Raw genomic sequence first — 19,462 nt, 5'->3', positions numbered from 1 at the left:
TACACCTAGTATAAATAATTGTTTCCTGGGGTGGGGGGAACCATTGTGCATAATCTCTCTTTCATTGATAAAGGGGGGTAGCTGTATAAGCTTTCTTTGTATAAAACTTTTACACAAGGTAAGACTTATTTGGTGTTTCAATTCCAATTAGGAGTTGGTTTCCTGGGTGCTGAGCCCTTGAAAATGAGTTCTTCCAGAGCGAAACTGGTTCAGGATCTGCATTGCTCTGCAGGGAGGGCAGTAATTCCAACTCTGTGGCTTGTCTGGGGAGAGCAGAGGATCTGGCTCAGCATGACATGGGGCTGGGGAGCCCGATAGAGCAGGAAGTCAGGCATCAGTGGCATGATCAGCACACCAGGGGACAACTGTAAGGGGACTTCTGTGATTTCAGCCTGACACAGGTGGCCTCCCAGGAGAGATTCAGATGCTGCCCAGCTGATGAGCAGACTACCCACAGCCAGCAGCAATGTTTCTACTGGTGGTGCACATCTGTACGTGTCTCAGTGCACAAGTTTATTCCACGCATGGATGGAAAAAATAGAGGGAACACTGCTTCTGACGTCTATATTGCTATCAACTTCCCCTTTTTGTGTTTGTTAGTATATTATTTTTAATAGATGCTTTCACTTACCCTCTAGCATGGCTAGGATTTTTATCCATTATGGGCTTCTTTCTCAGTTGTGGGATATGGCTTTTTGTGCCTCCAGAAAGGTGTTTTAAAATTATTCCCAATTATCATTCACCTTTCTTATTAAAATCTTAATTCCAATAGGTTTGGTTGATGATTATTTTAAATTTTAAATTGGCCCTGTTAAAGAACCGTGTGTGTGTGTGTGTGTGTGGCACATTATAAATGTGAGGAGTATTCTTGTGCTGCTAATTGCCTATCTCCTCCCAGTAAGCATATTAAAGTGTAATTTATTTTCTTTTCAAAAATAGTTTAAAGTTTAGTTCATTCTGAATATTGTTTTACTCAGACTTTTTTCTTTAAAAACAAAAGTTACCCCTACCTCCCCTCTCCCCTCCAAAAAAATCTTAACAGGCAGATTTTTATAGTTCACTCTTAGATTTCTATGCAGGGTAGTTTTAAACATCCAAGTGGCTTGTGTCTGACTGTGAACTAATGAAATGTTCTGTTTTCGTGTGTGTGGTTTTTTTTTTTTTTTTTTTTTTTTTTAAACCTGAATCTTGGAGTGGGGGAACCTTGCTCAATTGACCCCACGTTTGGCTCACTGATCCTACTATAGATACGGAAGATTTCAAAAGATTTCAAAACACTCTGTATGAACATGCAGATTTTAGAGAATGAAGAAGTTATCCTAAACAGGAAAGGGTTCCCAAGTTTAGGTGAAGCAGAGCTGGAGTGGCATTATATTGTGTACGAAATTAGAGTGATTGGAAGAGAGGCATTCTAAGTACACCATGCTACTGATGGATGTGTAGAAGTGTGAAGTGGCCCATTCATTTCAATGAGATGTTCTCATCTGAAAGAGAATACTCCATGGAAATAAAAGAAGCCTGAAACTGTAGCTCCAAGATGTGTGAACTACTCTGCATCAATGGATCTGACTCACTTGGAGGAGGACAGGAGGGAGACACCCTAGAAAGCCAGTGTCTTCCCCCTCCCCTCCCCCTTCCTGCCACCCCATCTACAAGCACAGATAAAAGTCAAAGGAATCTTTATTATTTTAATGTAATTCGGTCTTAACAGTAATGTGAAATGAAGCAACACCATTTTAAAATTAGCACTGGGGAAATGACCAGTATGTGATGCATGGTACAGTAACATTTTCTTTTTCAAAAAGGTTATTCTGGCACAAGATATTGTACATAGAAAGGTTTGATACCTTGGTGGAACACCAGTCATCCTGAAATACATTTTTGTATCAAGATAGATCTCAGAACTATTTACTGGCACAGTCAAGCAATCATGGCAGGTGTTTGGAATTTTGTTTTAGGTTTCTCTAAAACTGGTAAACATTTCATGCAGTTTTGATGTAAGAACAATATTCATGTTACACTATTATCTTCAAAAAGTGTATTAGCCTCAGACAAGCATTGAAGAATGTTGCTGCAGGATAACTAAATGAGGCAGAAGAGTTGCATGGCATGTATGTTTCAACTTTCCGTGCTATTAAGGAGAGTGTGTTGGTTTGTTTCCCCCCTCCCCACTGCATGCTCATGTTTGTTAGTACATCTCTTCAGTCACATGCATGTACTTAGTCACAGGTTCTTCATATTTTGTCAAGGTGTGAGTGGTAGGAGGTTCATACCTTTGCAAGATATTCGGCTGTTTACGTACTTACAGTAATTGGCACAAATAGATGACATCTGCAATGCACAGATTACTTGAATTGTTGCTCTCTTCTTTGAAAAAGGAAATGTAGTCCTCTGTGAGAGAAGTAGGAACACAATATTAGACCTTGTGTTCCTGCATATTTATAACTGGAATGGATGGAATATTGTACATGGACTACTTATTTCATCTTCCAAGTGCATACAGAAGCAAGCTTTACATGCAGGCAGTTTGTAAGTGCTTTTTCACAATGACAGCCACATCATTTTGTTTTTCATGGCTTTGTCCTGCATCACCAACCAAGTTTTGATGAGCAACACATGTAGCATGCAATTTCATGCTTTGCTCCTAGGCCTCTTTCATATGTTGCGTTGTCTGAAACAATAGCTGTGATCTAAACAAAACTTCATATTTATCCAGTGTTTCCCATGCTGCTTGGCTAATAGTCTTAAAGTTCATAGTTGTGCCCCACAGTTCAACAGAAATACATTTAATTTCAGTTCATGTTTACATAATGGTTTGCTGAAAACTATCAACATGTTGATCAGCATCTGTGGTCTCATTGACGACACTGTCAGTTCAGTCTTTAGCTTTTCTTTTTCTTTTACATAATTTTCACATACTTTTGGCAAATAACCATCTATGGAAATTCTAACTTGGTATGATTTCACCATTTTTCAGGTTACATTCTAAATACTCCTTTAGGCTAGAGATACAAAATCCTGTTTAATTGGCTAACCAGCGGCAGTGCGGGCACTCCAGCCCTCTGGAGTGGCCTCCTCACCAGCTGCTTGGCTGGAACTGCAGCCTGACCATAGGAGCTTCTGCTTATAGCCTTTCCCCCTGCCACATGCAGGAGTTGCTCTGACATCCTGATTGGAGCAGCCCCTGCCTGCAGGTGCTTGGGCCCATCATGGACAGGGACTGCCCCAGCCAGGATGCCCCACAGGCAGGAGCTGCTCCCACATCTCGGCTGGAGCAGCCCCTGCTTGCAGGGCACCCGGGCTGTCCAGAGGCAGGTGCTGCGCTAGAGCAGCCCCTGTCCTGAGGGATGGCCCCATGGGGCTCGAGAAGCCTTCTGCCTGGAGTAGGTGGGGAGTTGCTCCAGCTGCACCGGTTAACCAATTAAACTTTCACATCCCTACTTTAAGCTACATCATCAGGTGCTTTTGATGGCAGATTTGCTGAAAAGAATTTCAGTAACCCTTAAAAAGTTCAGTTTGTCTTGGAAGTTGTTCCTCTGTTTCCTCAGACATTTGATGAAATTGCTTGAACTTCTTGATTTCAGCTCTCTTCAGATTTCAAGACCTCTGTTTTTTACATTTGGGGGATGCTGGCTTCAAATGTTTATCACAGCTTGCCTAAGTAGAATCTACTTGTTATTCTTTATGTTGGGAGGGGTGGGAGGAATAAATCTCCACTTTTAGGAAGCTACTTTTGAGATATCCTAGCACTTGTATGTGTGATATTTTATCTGTTACTAACACTGTAGTTTTAGATCTTATTCTCTGCTTGCAAAGTAGCATTATGCTTTGCAGTGTTGCTATGGAAGGCAGCTGACTTGTCTACCATAAATTATGTAATTCATAATTTGCACAGCTATGAAAAATGCAACATAATTTAACCAATACGTACTTTTTTCAGAAGGCAAGTTCAGTGCACCTGTTTAGTATTCCCGAACTTTTCTCTAAGATGATTCACCTTAATTGTCTTTTTTTTTTTTTTGTTTTTTGACCCTACTGTGATCAAAATCTGTATGTGGAGGGGAAGAGAGGTAGGCCAATGTCTTTCTTGTCCTTGTCCTGCAGAAACAAATGGTTATACAGGCAGTCCCCGGGTTACATGGATCCGACTTATATCGGATCCCTACTTACAAAGAGGGTGAGGCAACCCCGCACTAGCCGCGCCCCCCCCCCCCCCAGCAGACCACAGAGATGCGCCGCGGTCCCACCACCCACGTCCTCCGCGGCTTTTCTCAGCAGACACCTCAGCTTGAGAATAAAGGACTGAGGGAAGTGAGGTGTGGGAGAATAAAACTGAGCTCTGGAGAAATGTTTGGCTAGAGTTTCCCGTACAATATGTACCAGTTCCAACTTACATACAAATTCAACTTAAGAACAAACCTACAGTCCCTATCTTGTACGTAACCCGGGGACTGCCTGTATATAAAATAACATGCATCCTGTTACCTTTATTCAACTAACAATATGCCCTCTTGTCTAATAAGTTACTACTTACATGAAATTCTTTTAAAAGAGGCTTTTCAACCAGCATTGCTGAGATTCTCCTTTCATAAGAGCAAACAGGCTGGCAACTTGTCTCCCCAGATGGATGCATGGGCACATCTCTGCACTCCTAGCTATATTAGACCAGTCCTTGGTTTTCCATCCCCCCGTTTTGTTCACTGTTCCTGTTAATTTCTTGTTCTAGAGTCCTCACAGTATCTTTGTTAGCGTTCGACTCAGAATACAAGTAGACTTCTCTCCTAAAACATACAATACAAACTATTCAGTCAGGAAGATAAGGCTACGTCTACACTGAGTTTTGCCAGAAGAGGCAAAGAAAATGAAGCGCAGATTAGCATCTTCTCGTGCTTCATTTGCATAATCTCTTCCGATCTGTTTCTGTGCAAAAACAAGCATTGTGGATGTTTCCTTTTTGCGCAAAACCCCCTTTTTATGCAAGGCCCTTATGCCTCAAAAAAGGAGGTGGTATGATCTTGCACAAGGGTTTTTTTGCGCAAAAAGGCAAGATCCACACTGCTTGTTCTTGCACAGAAACAGATTGGAAGAGATTATGCAAATGAAGCACGACGATGCTAATCTGCGCTTCATTTTCTTTGCCTCTTCTGGCAAAAGTCATAGTGTAGACGTAGCCTAAGAGTGTCTCCCTTTTTCTGTTGAAACGGGTCACCCGCCTTTAATTTCAAGGCTTTAAGATTTTCAGGGTATACATCTCACTATGTATTATCCCTATATACCTTTTGCAAAATTATGATAACCAGTGAGACTCAGGTTTTCAGTAGAAATCTTACAATTCAGGGGTGGAGAACCTTTTTTGGATTCAGGGGCCACTGACTCAAAGTAACATCAGTTGGGGGCCGCACACAAGTGAGAAGCAAAAATACGCAAAACAAACCCTTACTAAGGTGGCCCCCAACTGAGAAGGAGAAAGACACTCCCTATATTCCCCTATCACACCAGAGCCTATGAGGTCCCAGGCTAGTAGGATTTGTGTACTCCAGCCCCATTGTCGGCTCCCCAATACTGGTGGGGAGAGCCCTGAGCCATGGGGGCTAGATCCAGACAAGCCGGGGCTGCATCAGGCCCCCAGACCTCAGGTGCCCCACCCCTGCCTTACATGATACTTTTTGGTGAACTAGGATGTAAATATCAGACCCAAGGGGTCCTTGAAACTTTTATGGACACTCGTGCCCTCTGCTAGTTGGTATCGAGGTATTCTTCTCTACTGGCACAATGGCACATGCACAGATTTCATAGTCAAAGTCTCAGAGGAAGCGAAGCAAGAGAGATTTCCTGTGGGTTTTGGAATGGATTAATCATCTCCCTACAGACTGGGGTGTCTAAAGAACACTTTGAAGTATTGCTCTGTAACTGCCCCATGTAAACCCTGCTGGCAAATGAGGTACTTTTTAGCATGCCAGAGAATATACACAGGGCAATTAGACTGCAGTGTTTTAGAGTGCTCTACAAAATACTCCTCCTAGTTACCAACATAGACTCCAGGACCCAGCTAAGTCTAAGGGAATGAGCCCCCTCTTTTAACCACCATGGAGAAACGGGGGGAAGAAGTGGAGATTTGCTTGGGGGGTGGAAGAGAGATAGGAAGCTAAGTAAGGGGAGCTACTGAGACTAAGCAGCTGGTGCTCAGTACTGCCCTCCCACTCTTTGGTTGCTTTATTTAAAACAGTTTAAAACAAAGAAAGGTATATGTAGGTGATGAATTGAACTGACTTTCTGGTCTCTGTATCCTTCAACTTAGAATGAGTAGATCTCATGTTTAGTTTGCATTCATGGACTGGTAGAAGAAAACAAAATTTCTTGCCTTTGGGGGGGGGGGGACTCCCAGGCAGTGTTGCAACTGGCGATGTGAAAGTGTAACTATGTAAACAGTTAACCTATGAGCCTGGCCTCATCGGTTAATGTTGATGGTTACATGCAGACTGCTAGTATGCATGTAATAGCTCCTGGGGAGCCGCCTGCCGTCCCACACTGCTGCTTCTCTATCAGAGACAATGGTATGGGGAGCCGGCTCCCTAGGAGCCAACTGCCATCCCCCATATAATGGCTGAAATTTTCATTATTTACACCCTTACTTAATTACACTCACTTTAACATCCCAAGGTTCAGCTTTAAATAGTCCTTGAACTGAACAAGTTGAATAACCTGAAATGCAGAAGATTCTCTCTATCTTCAGAAGGACTGCTGCTGTTGAAAGCTGGTTTAACAGTTCAATAACTTCCGGTTCCAGGTGCTTACAGTGGTTTTTACCAGTTCAGTGGTTTTGACTTTCTTTAAAACTTAGCAGCAAATACAAAATATTTAAGAGTATGTATATAATTTAGATTTGAATAGATTATCATAAATTTAGGCCTTGCCATGTTTATCAGTTTCTAATTTAAAGAGTGTTATTGTTTTTAAAAGCCCTCTATCTAAATAAAAATCTAATCTTGTGACTTTTTAAATTAGTTTTATATTTTTATCAACTTTGCAGTGTTCATTAGTAATCTGTATTCAATTTTTTTCAGTAACCTCCAATTTTAGAATTGTTTCTTTATAAAACTACTTGAAATTTTCATATGCAACTCAGAGTAGTGGTCACTTATTTGTGGGAGCTTACTTCAGGTAATGCTCAGCACAGCAGAGAGAGACAATACATCATATATCCTCTTCATATTGCTGCTTCTGAAAATGCACCGGTGGTACAATCTACATGATGGAAGCTTCTCCAAGTGCTGCCTAGCAAAGGAGCACTTGCACACATTCTTCTTCCCCTTAGAATTCAAATGTTCGGGAGGTGAGCTATAAAAGGAAGCATGGTACCTGGAATATCAGAAATTGACCTCTCTGGATTTGATGAACCTGGATTATTTTTTCTTGTTGGGACTTAAAAAGAAGGCCTGAAAAAATGCCAGAACACGTTTTGCATATGTTTTTAAATGTGAGGTCTAGAATCTCAGGTCTTTTCTCTGTTGTTTTTGCTGAAAGTCGGTAGGTGGTTTAGAGAACATTTATCAGTTAGAGAGAATTAATTCAGTTCCGATTTCTGATAAATGTGCACTGTCTATACCCAAGTTGGGGTTTTGGTTTCTTCATTCACTAATAAAATCCTCTAGTAGAAGTAGTAGTAGTAGTAGTAGTTAATTGGGCCCTTAATGATACCACCTTATTGTTCATAGCTATTATAAATCATATTGTGCTCCCAGTGCCGTTGCAAAATGTGACTCAAGGCAATGTTGATGTTTAATCTGTTGTTGAAAATTATAACTACATAAGACAGCCATTTACAGTCTACTGGGTAAATATTAGTGATGTTCTTCAGGAATTCATTTCAGTTATATAAGGTGTTAAAATCTGTCTTAACAGGATGTACATTTTGAAGATGAAAAAGGATAACTTATGGTTTTACAGAATATAAAGAAATACTGCCTGGCATGACGGCGAAAAATGTAAGTATTACAAGCTGAAAGGTCTACAAGTTACTCTGGCCTTTTGAATTTGGCCAGGAATTATCATATTAGTGCGAATTATCATATACGACTACTGTGTGCATGAGAATCTCCTATGGTGAAATTATAATAGCTTCCCCAATATTTTGAAAATATTTATCTTTTCACAGACCATAAAAGAATTAGCTTGATTAGTTTACAGGTTTTTCTGAACATTTCTGTTAGACTTAGCCTTTGTGCTGCCGGTTAAGAATTAAGTCTTGCATTTATTTCTGAAAACGTGTTTCGTAGTCTTTTTTTTTTTTTTTTTTTTTTTTTTTTGTATGTTGTGATTGAGTTCTGCAGACTGTCTGAAATTTCTATTAAAAGTTCTCTCTTCTGTGCTTTGGTTCCCTGCAGTTTACTGACTAGTTAAATGTTTTAACAGAGCACTGCTATCACAGGTGTTTGAGGTTATGAAGCTTAAATCTTGATGTTTTCATTTTCCATCCAATCTTTCCTTTTTATTTCTACAGCTGAAAACTTACTCTAAGCTTTGTGTCTCATGTTGTTTGTTGCAATCTTTCCTGTGATATTCCTAACACCTATATCTTCCTCTTTTGGTTCATACAAAATGCACTTGCCATGCTTCTTTTCCCAGAGCTTTCATCATATCACTCTTGTTTTGAACACAGTAAAACTCCAGTGGTCCAGCATCCAATGGTCTGGCACCATCTGGAACCCGGAAGTGCTCCGGGCAGCCGGACAATTGAAGCTGCTCTGCCCCCGGCTTCCCCGAGTCAGCCGCTGGTCAGCTTCAGCAGCGGCTGAATCGGGGAAGCCAGGGGCAGAGTAGCTGGGGTACTTCCGGGTTGGTCCCGCAGCGCCGAGGGGCGCATCCTCCTCCCCCACTCCACTCCACTCCAGACCCCTCATAGCCCCCACTTCCGATAGTCTGGCATATCTGATAATCTGGCACCCCCTGGGTTCTAAAGGTGCCGGATTATCGGAAATTTACTGTACTTCCGCTGGCACCTCAGTTTTCCATTCTGTCAAATTCAAGTTTCTTGTTATCACTTTTAAGGTCCCTCATATATCTCTCCCCTTCCCTGTTTAATCTACATTTGAATTTGGCTTCCTGCCCATTTCCTCCTGTCTGCTAATGATACCAGCCTTGAGCACCCTTGTCTGCTTCCTTACTCATGAAACACTCTTTCTGAACTGCTACTCCCTTATCTTTCAAATCCCTTTTGAAGTCTGTGCCATGACACCTCCCCTGAACAAGACACAATCAGACAAATAACTGCTTTCTATTGAATTTTAAAGAGGAAAATATTTTCTAGTGAGTTAGAACCATTCATTTTTTTCCTGTGTAACTGTGCTTTGATTGCCAATTAACTCCAGCTACTTGAAAATGGTTGCAATTGCTACTCTGCACACTTCACAAACGTTATCCTCTGGTAAACTTATGAACGTTTGCATCCTGCAGCAGATGCATGGAGTGCAGCCAAGAGATGAGCATTTATGATCTTGTTTAGTCAACTCAGATCTGGTAATCTGTTAACTCAGGATAAAATAGAATCAAAAACTTCAGTCTAGACACATCCCAACAGTTAAGACTGTAATTATTTCAAGTTAGTTTATAACTGTTTGTAAACTCTCTCTGTTTGACTGTGCAGCACAGTAGGAACTAATCCTGAATGGGTCATCACTGCATACAAATAAGAAGGGTACAAACAATTTGTTCTTGGTAGTTCTCATTAGCAGATCCCTGACCATGATACTGTTGTATGAATTTGATGGGTACAGTTGCATGAAGAGACCATGCTGAAGGAGGGAAAAAAAATGCTAGGAGACATTTTTTGGAAGGAAGTAGTATCTAGTTAATTTTCTTTTTTAATCCTGAGCATATAGCTGTTCTAAGTTTTTGAAGATAAATTTAGAAGTGTATTTTACAAAATATTTGTATACTGCTGTCACTCAGGTTAATTTCTTTGCTATTTGAAATGAAGCAGATACTTCTGTCATATACTTCGTACATCCCACTTAAGCTCACAGCAAATAATTAAGGGTGAGTAATAGTGACTGAGGAATTCCAATCCTTTGAACAGCATTAACAGAAAAGCTACTATATGTAGTTTCCTTCAATCATAGAATACTAGAACTGGAAGGGACCATGAGAGATTAACAAGTCCAGACTCCTGCCCTCATGGTAGGACCAAGCACCGTCTAGATCATCCCTGATAGATGTCTGTCTACCCGGCTCTTAAATATCTTGAGTGATGGAGATTCCACAACCTCCCTAGGCAACTTATTCCAGTGTTTAACCACCCTGACAGTTAGCAAGTTTTTCCTAATATCCAACCTAAGCCTCCCTTGCTGCAGTTTAAGCCCATTGCTTCTTGTCCTATCACATCAGAGGCCAAGGAGAACAATTTCCCCCCTTCTCCCTGTGACACCCTTTTAGATACCTGAAAATTGCTATCATGTCTCCCTCTGTCTTCTCTTTTCCAAACTAAACAAGCCCAGTTCCTTCAGCCTTCCCTCATGCCTCATGTTTCCTAAACCTGTAATCATTTTTGTTGCTCTTCTCTTCGCCTATTTCTCTACATCTTTGTTGAAATGTGGTGCCTGGAACTGGACACAATACTCCAGTTGAGCCTAATCAACTCTACTTTGAGTGAAAGAACGACGTCTCATGTCTTGCTCACAATACTCCTGTTGTTGCATCCCAGGATCATCTTTGCTTTTTTTGCAACAGTGTGACACTGACAACTCATATTTAGCTTGTGATCCACTATGACCCTTATATCCCTTTCTGCAGTACTCCTTCTTAGACAGTCACTTCCCATTCTCATGTGTGAAATGGATTTTTCCTTCCTTAGTACAATACTTTGCATTTATCCTTATTAAACTTGATCCTGTTTACCTCAGACCAATTCTCTAGTTTGTCCAGATCATTTTGAATTATGACCCTATCCTCCAAAGCACTTGCAACCACTCCCAGTTTGGTATCATCTGCAGACTTAATAAGTATCCTTTCTATGTCATTATCTAAATCTTGATGAAGATATTGAACAGAATTGGTCCCAAAACAGACCCTTGTGAAACCCCATTTCTATGCCCTTGCAGCATGACTGTGAACCATTAATAACTACTCTCCTAGAACGGTTGTCAAGCCACTTGTGCACGCACCTTATAGTAGCCCCATCTAGGTTGTATTTGCCTACTTTATTGATAAGAAGATCATGCAAGACTGTATTAAATGCCTTACTAAAGTCTAGGTATACCAGGTCCACCGTTTCTCCCTTATCCACAAGACTTGTTATCCTATCAAAGAAAGCTAATAGATCGATTTGACATGAATTGTTCTTTACAAATCCATGCTGGTTGTTATCTATCACCTTATTCCAGATGTTTGCAGATGAATTCCTTAATTACTTGCTCCATTATCTTTCCTGGCACAGAAGTTAAACAGACTGATCTGTAGTTTTCTGGGTGGTTATTTCCAGAGCTCGCCGAGTGGCGGTGAGCCCCGCTCGCCAGCTGCGCGGTTCTGTGCTCTCCGCATGCGCAGATCGCTCTGCGCCGGCTCTTCTGGGGTGTAATCTACTCTCCATGGGCGAGTAGATTAACATTGTTTGTCGAGCCCTGGTTATTTCCCTTTTTATAGATAGGCACTATATTTGCCCTTTTGCAGTCTTCTGGAATCTCTCCTGACTTCCATGATTTTTCAAAGATGATAGCTAAAGGCTCAGATACCTTCTCTGTCAGCTTCTTGAGTATTCTAGGATGCATTTCCTCAGACCCTGGTGACTTGAAGACATCTAACTTTTCTAAGTAATTTTTAACTCGTTCTTTTTTTATTTTATCTCTTAAACCTACTCCATTTCCACTAGCATTCACTATGTTAGGCATCCGTTCATCATCAAACTTCTTGTTGAAGACCAAAACAAAGAAGTCATTAAGCACCTCTGCCATTTCCAAGTTTCCTGTTATTTCTCCCTCTTCACTGAGCAATAAGCCTACCCTGTGCTTGGTCTTTCTCTTGCTTCTAATTATTTTTATAGAATGTAGTCTTGTTACCCTGTATGTCTCTAGCTAGATTGAGTTGGTTTTGTGCCTTTGCCTTTCTGATTTTACCTTACCTGTGTCATTTGCTTTTCATCCTTTGTAATGTAAAGCTTTGTATCAGTACAAAATTAACAGCCAAGTCGTCATGTCTTTTAATGTTAAAATCTTTTCCAGCATCACTTACTATTACTTGTTGTTTCTGGTAGAATCTTTGTTGAGACAAAGAGGTATAGTAAGCATTTCTAAACAAAGAATACTTAAGTGAATGCATATTAAACAAATAAAATATTTATGTACAAGCCAACCTCTGACTGCAACAACTTAAAAAAAATTGTCATTACATAAATATCTAAAGCCTAGTCTACTCTTAAAAGTTCTGTTGGTATAAGTATGTTAGATAGGAATCACATCCCAAACAAACATACTGTGCAGGCAAAAGCTCTAATGCCGTGGTCCCCAACACAGTGCCCGTGGGCGCCATGGCGCCCGCGGGGGCCTTTCAATGCGCCCGCCAGGTGCTCGGGGCTGGCCTGGCCCTGGGCACATGGCGCATGGGCGCTTGCGGGGGGAGCACGCTTGGCGGGGGGAGCACCGGGCGCGTGGCACTCAGCGGGGGTGGGCGCTGGCCCCGGTCATGTGGCGGGGGGAGCGCCGGGCACGCGGCACTCGGCGGGAGGGGGGGGGGGGAGTGCCGGCCCCGGGCGCGCAGCACTCGGTGGCGGGGCGGGGGCGGGGAGCGCCGGGCACGCGAGCGTGCAGTTGGGGAGGCACCCCTGGGCGCGCAGCTGGGGGGGCGAGCGGCAAGGGGGGGCCCGCCCCCGGGCATGCGTCAAGGGGGGGCCTGCCCCCGGGCGCGCTAGTGTCCCCGCCGCCTGGCGGGCAAACGGCCACGCCCCCTGGTGCCTGACAACCTCAAAAGGTTGGGGACCACTGCTCTAATGGGACATGCGCTTATACTGAGAGAGCACTTTCATCATAATTTATTTAATTTGGGAAGCTGGTATTAAGTTATACCAGTTAAAGAACTGTTTTACTGGTATAAACTGCATCTTCATTGGAGAGTTTGCTGGTATAGCTATACTACAATTTAGTATGCAAGCAAACACTTACTATTGTGGACAAGGTCTAAGATTCACTTTGAGGTATATCATTAATTGTGATAATACAATCAGTTTCAAATTGGTCACTGGTAAAATTACGTTGTCAGGTACTGAGACTGTGCAAGAAAATTGCCTTCCAGAGTACAGAGTGTCAACTGAATATAGTTAATTCTTCATGAAGTTTTGAATCTCATATCTCAAACATACATTAACTGTCTACATGGCCTGCAGCATTCTTTAACTCTTGGTTTGTTCTAAACCTCTTTTTGTCTAGGATTTGTAGAATTACTGAAAGCTAGTTAAATTGTAATTAAAAAACATACTTCAACCTAGACAGGGGAAAGCAAGGCTTTTGCTGCTTGATGATTAAAACATTTTTTCAATAAATATTTGCCTTTTAAGCATTTCTAGCTCTTGTTTGAAATTGCTAGGTATAAAAATCATATGTGACCATTCACTTTTACGATATGCATTAAGTTTCGTTTTATTCATTAGGTGCAACATAAATGTTCAGCATTTGTTGTGGAAATTACTAGCAAGAATGAAATGTTGCACACTAAATTGATCTTATATCTTTAAAGTAGAAAAAGTTGTGTGACTTAAATACTTCAGACAGAAGGGTAAATTCTTGCAAAAATGAACAAAATATTTTCAAAGTGTTTTAAAATATTAGCTATGAAAGCAAAGTGTTTTATCTAATTTTCAGTGTGAAGTTCCTTTTTGAAAGTAAGCTTATCTTCACTAATTTATCTATATTTTCTTGTCAGTCTTCTCTGTTTGTTGTAGTTGCACATTCTTGTTCAATATAGTTGTGTAGCTTCCTGAGCGAGGGAGTGGCACAGACAAAACTGTAATCTTTAACCACAAGGCTATGTAACACTTGATTTAAGGGAAGCTGTCTTCAGCTTTTAAAGATGTATCCAAAACCTGCATGCCCTTAATTTTTAGAGAGTGTGTGTGGAGTACCCCTACTTTGGATTGGGTTGCCAATCTTTTCTTTTTTGGGTATAATTCTAGTTTTTTGTTAGTGTGGGTATGCTGTAGGAAACAAGCCTTCTTCTGTAGACATGGGTACCAAAATGACTTGGGTCTTGTAAGAAAATCGTGATGATATTAAACATGCTTGTATTTGGATGCGGTGTTGTGATGTTGCACCAAACTGCCATCCTTTTTCTCTTAACTTTGTCCAAATTGTCATGTTGGTTTCTGTTAGGCCTCTTACTACTTTTAACTTTTTAATTTTTTCTAAGATTCAGTTGGGTCTTCAGTAGGCTGTGTATATGTCTATATCTATATCTGTATACACATCCAAATAGAATTATGTCTGTTGGGATGATAAAACTTGAGCTGGAGCACAAGTGTGCTCAGTGCTTTTAGTGGAGGAAGTTAGTGTCACTGTTATATTGAATGAACGGTACACGCTTTTTATATCACAGGTTGAACCTCTCTAATGCGGCACACTCTCTGATCCAGCGACATCTGTGATTGGCATGATTTTAGTTAGATGGATGGCTACTTAACATGGGTGTGGCCAAGTTTCCCACTGTCCCATAAAGTTGGTGTACAGCCGCCGGTCCTGGCTCTCAATGTTTTGTGCTGTTATTTAGCTTCATTTTGCCCCTCAATGTCTTCTAAGAGCACAATAAGCAGTGGAAGTGTTGGTAATGTTGCATACACAAATAAAATCCCTCAATTTTTTTCAGAAGACAGCTTTTATTTTTATTTTTTTTTATTTTTTTTGGGTCTGTCTGAGCCTGAGTCTATTCGGATGCATTATTGCATTTTTTTAAAAAATTTGTTCTAAAACCTTTGCAAGTGTCAGTGTATATGCAACTTGATTGCCTTTCGTAAAGCAAGATGTGCAATGAAAACTGTACTTGCTCCTTTGGCAGTCGTCAATTATAGTGTAATTCTGTTTGAAATAGGTATAACTTCTGAAAACTATCTGATGCTTTCATATTTTTCTCTTCATGAGAGCTAGCAAGAGTCTTCACACTCTTGTGCTTTTAAGTTTTACCAATGTATTATGTTTGACTTAAATTGTAAGCTCTTTTGGGCTGTACCTTGTCGATTGCATACTTGTAAAGTACTGTGTTCATGTTAAAAATACTATTTATAGAATCCTTAATGGAGTTTAGTTGATCACAAATTCACCTGCATTTTATGACATTCGTAAGTAAGGGTTTTTTGTCTTAAAACTTTTCCTGTGCATTTGTTCTCCTGGTGCACCAAGTCCAAGATAAGTCTGAAATAGAATCAACAGGAAAACTACTGTCACTCTGAAATGGCTTCTGATTTATTTAATACTTTACAAACAAGCACTTCTCCTGACCTAAGTGAGATACATATGCCATATTCTTTCTCACAAGAAAGTAAGGTGAGGTTCCAAACTAGAACTTAAAGGAGAGCTTTTTGTCCTGTCCCCTTCACTTTAAATCCATTTAATGATGAACATTTTAACGAGCCCCAAATTTTTAAAATGAACATCTTTGTCAGGTTCAATCTCTCAAAGTAATCAATTTGAAGTGTAAGCATATTTGAAGCTCTTCAGATGGCATTGATCCTGTGTAGGTCATTTTTCATTTTCCACCTGGTCTGGCAATGTGAATAGCTTCAGTAGTAAGTATTAATTCTTCATAACAGATACTCAGTTCTGGAAGGTATAGAAGTATATCAATTAGTCGACCCCATTTTAGCAATAAGGCTATTCTGGCTGCTTCTTCTTAAACCCTTATACTCTGAGTGGAACATAGGTCATCTACAAGTTTCCTCCACTTCACTCTGTCTCGAGACAAAACTTTTAGCTGACTCCAGGAGTACCCCAATTGTTGTCCTTCAATCTCAGTAGACCTTCCCCACGTTGTCCGAGGTCTTCCTCTTTTTTGCATTTTCCTTGCGGGTTCCATGTGAGAGCTTGACGATGATGGTTTTGAGAGTGTGGCCCAGTCAACCCCACTTTCTTCTCTTGCTTTGAACGTCAAGCAGTTCTTGTCCTGCTCTGGTCCAAAACTCATTTGTGACAGTCTTGCCATTTGATTTGGCTTGTGTCAAATCCCAAATGAGGGGGGTGTAAGAAGAATTTTAAGAATCTTCTGTATACTTAAAAATTGTCATTTTTCTTTTGTTTTTTATTATTCTACTACTTTGTAAGAACACATTTCAGTGGAGGAGTAATTAATTCATTCGTGGAATAGGTGATATAGTTTTGTTAGGTTTAAACCTACTTTTGACTTTCACAGGGTGGAGGAAGCACAGACAGGAAAACATGCACTCAATTGTGTACTTCAGAACTTGTATTTTGGTTATCTATAACTCCCATTGTCCAAAGTTTTCAAAGCCGTTTCAGGCTCATTAATAAGCTTTAAAACATCTCCATTAAGTAACTTTTATCTTTTCTATATAGGATTTTACAAATATCTGAGTGTTTTCCAGTAGTGCATTAAGTTATATCTTATGTGGTTTGTACTTGCTTGTTTTTCCGGTTTGGAAAAGTGAAGGGTAGGTTTTTTTAAAAAATGTTGCCCTGTATTAATGTTAGAGAAAGGAAAGTCAAATAAATGCACCTTGCAATCCCAGTTTTGGAAATGGGTAAAATAATTTGGAGTGCAGGTATCTTACCAAGGTCACAAGTGCTAAAGGAATACAGTCAAATTTCTATCTAACAACCCTCTCTTTCCTATAGCCTGAAAGATTAGTTTAATGAAAGTGTTATAATGTAAGTGGAAAACAAAAAGTATAAAACTTTTAAAAATCTCTCTGGTAAGTCAATGCACTTTATTTCCATGGTTTTGTTTCCCTCTAGTTATGTATCATATTAAAACTTAATACCAGTTAATCTTTTTTGTGAGAATAGAGGAAGGAAACAGAAAACAAGAGAGAGAATACAGAGAGGGAAAGATCATTTTAAGAAAATTAAGAGGTGACTTGTATATGGTATACATAGAAAATCTAAAACAAGTATTTAAAGCAGCCGTTCTTTATATTTTATCTCAAAAGTTTGGTCATTCTAAGAACTGTTATAAAATATAACAGTTACATTTCCTCGCAGCCAAAATAACAAAAAGGAAGCTGCTCATATCCTTTTAGCAAGTATCTTGCAAAAGAGGCTATTTGCATGCATGTGTATTTTACCGTCATGTTTCTCAACCTTGTTGATACTAGGGACAGACTTACTGCCTTCCTGCGATGTCAGGGAGATCTCAGGGACTGTTGTTGTTGTTCTACAAAATGCATCTGCTGTCTCAATCAGGATATGATAAAAAGGGAGACAACATTTATTTATTTTAAATATTTTCCCCCTGCTTCTCTATTGTAAAAATTTTGTAAGCCGCCTCAAATATTTTAAACACCATATAAATATATATAAAAAATTAAAATACAAAAACCTCAGGGGGACATAAAACCTGCTAAGACATCTGGAGAAGAAGCATGCATGCACGCACGCATGCACACACACACACACACACACACACACCCCATACCAAGAAAAGCACGAGTAAAAAAGGTGGCTTTAGCCTGATACTGTAACAATGCTAACATTGGCGCCATGCGAATATCCTGGGGGAGAGAATTCCACAGCCTGGGAGCAAAAGCTGAGAAGGCCAAACTCCATGTAGGTATTAATCTTATCTTCACAAGTGGAGGAACACTGAGCAGAGCATCATCCCCAGCTGACCTCAATTCCCAGGCAGGTTCATATGGGAGAAAACGGTCCTTCAGATAGCTTGGACCTAACCCATTTAGGGCTTTATAGGTAATAACCAAGACCTTAAATTGTGCCTGGAAACATACTGGAAGCTAGTGCCGTTGCCGGAGCACTGGCATAATATGCTCTGTATAACGAGTATTAGTTAAAACTTGAGCAGCTGCATTGTGGGCCAGTTGAAGTTTCCAAAGGCTCGTCAAAGGCAGCCCCACAAAGTGCATTACAATAATCCAATTGGGATGTAACGAGCGTAAATCACTGTGACCAAGTCATGCTTATTCAGGAAGGTTCAGCTGAAGCTGCGCAAAAGCACTCCTGGCAACTGAAGAAATTTGGTTCTCAAATGTTAAAAAAGGGTCCAGGAGGACTCCCAAGCTGCGTACCTGTACTATACCACATGATTGAACAGAGAGCCTCCTGCTCCATAGGACCTCAGTCTTATCTGGACTCAGTCTCAGCTTATTTGATTTCATCTAGTCAATCACTGCCTCCAGCCACTGTTTTAAATCAGTCACTGCCACACCTGGTTCTGATGTCACAGGGAAATAGAGTTGGGTGTCATCTGCATATTGATAACGTTGCCCTCTAAAACGCCTTACGACCACTCCCAGCGGCTTCATATAGATGTTAAACAGCATAGAGGATCAGATGGAATCTTGTGGGACCCTGCAGCATAATTGTCACAGGGTTGAGTAGCAGCCCCCTAGCTCCACCTTTTTGAAAGTGCCCCGACAGGTAAAACCAGAACCACCACAAAACAGTGCTTCCGATATGCAGGTCCTCCAGGTGCTCTGGAAGGATACCATGGTTGATGGTATCAAAAACCTCTGAGAGGTCCTGGCGTGGGTCTTCTACTAGAGTGACCAAAGCAGTTTCAGTTTCAAAACCCGGCCTAAAGCCAGACTAAAATGGATCTAAATAATCCAATTCTTCCAAGAAAGCTTGGAGTTGCAACACCATCACCTGCTTGAGTACCTTGCCCAAAGAGGGAATATTCACAACTGGGCGATAGTTATTCAAATAATGAATAGCTAGTATTAGTAGCTAGACATTCAAATTGTGCTTTAGGAATACTTAAAGTGACCTACAAAGTAGGAAAAAATTTGCTCATGTGCCCCTTTTTCTTTCATTTTAGTGCTTAAGAGTACATTCAAGTAGTGTTTCAGCTGCCAGACTGACTGGACAGCTAGTGAAATGGAAAACTCACAAGAGCCAAGTGTGACAGTTGAACTATTAGCAGAAAAATAGAATGATGGAGTACAGAAAACTTTTTTATTATACCATATTTTGCTTCAATGACTGCAATATTTTGACTTAGGGAAGCTTTTGATAAAGTTTCAGCCAACTCCTACACTTAATTAATATGCATAAAATTTAAAATAAATGTTGATAAGACCTCTGTGAGATCCTCCCAATAATGCAGAGAAGATTAGTTTAACTATATCTGATATTTCTAAAGTATAAAACTCTTGAGATAAGAGGAAAGCCAATAAAAACAAAACGTTTTGCAGGTCACCTTTAGGCCAAACACTTGTGGTTATTGATATCCCTAAATGGAATGAATATTCCCTGCCAAGTTCACATGTGGCTCTTCTGCCAAATATCAATGACAGCAACTG

At 40.5% G+C, this 19,462-nt stretch overlaps 1 protein-coding gene across 7 annotated transcripts in view; it reads left to right on the top strand.

Moving 5' to 3' along the window:
• The window catches only part of TFDP2 (transcription factor Dp-2), a 189,468-nt gene that overhangs the window by 27,208 nt on the left and 142,798 nt on the right, over positions 1–19,462 (top strand). For 4 of the 7 annotated variants that reach the window (XM_075937645.1, XM_075937647.1, XM_075937643.1 and 1 more), the window contains exon 2: positions 7,903–7,985. The exons of the other annotated variants lie outside the window; for them this stretch is intronic. Coding sequence is in view for 2 of the 4 variants with exons in the window: in XM_075937643.1 (XP_075793758.1) it covers positions 7,971–7,985 (15 nt within the window). In the remaining 2 variants the exon portion in view is untranslated. The remainder of the gene's footprint in view (positions 1–7,902; positions 7,986–19,462) is intronic. 7 annotated transcript variants of the gene reach the window in all.

Source organism: Pelodiscus sinensis, chromosome 10 (genome assembly GCF_049634645.1).
Source record: "Pelodiscus sinensis isolate JC-2024 chromosome 10, ASM4963464v1, whole genome shotgun sequence".
NCBI classification, from domain to species: Eukaryota; Metazoa; Chordata; order Testudines; family Trionychidae; genus Pelodiscus; species Pelodiscus sinensis.
Note: the sequence above shows the minus strand (reverse complement) of the source record. Positions and strands in the feature narration are given on the sequence as shown.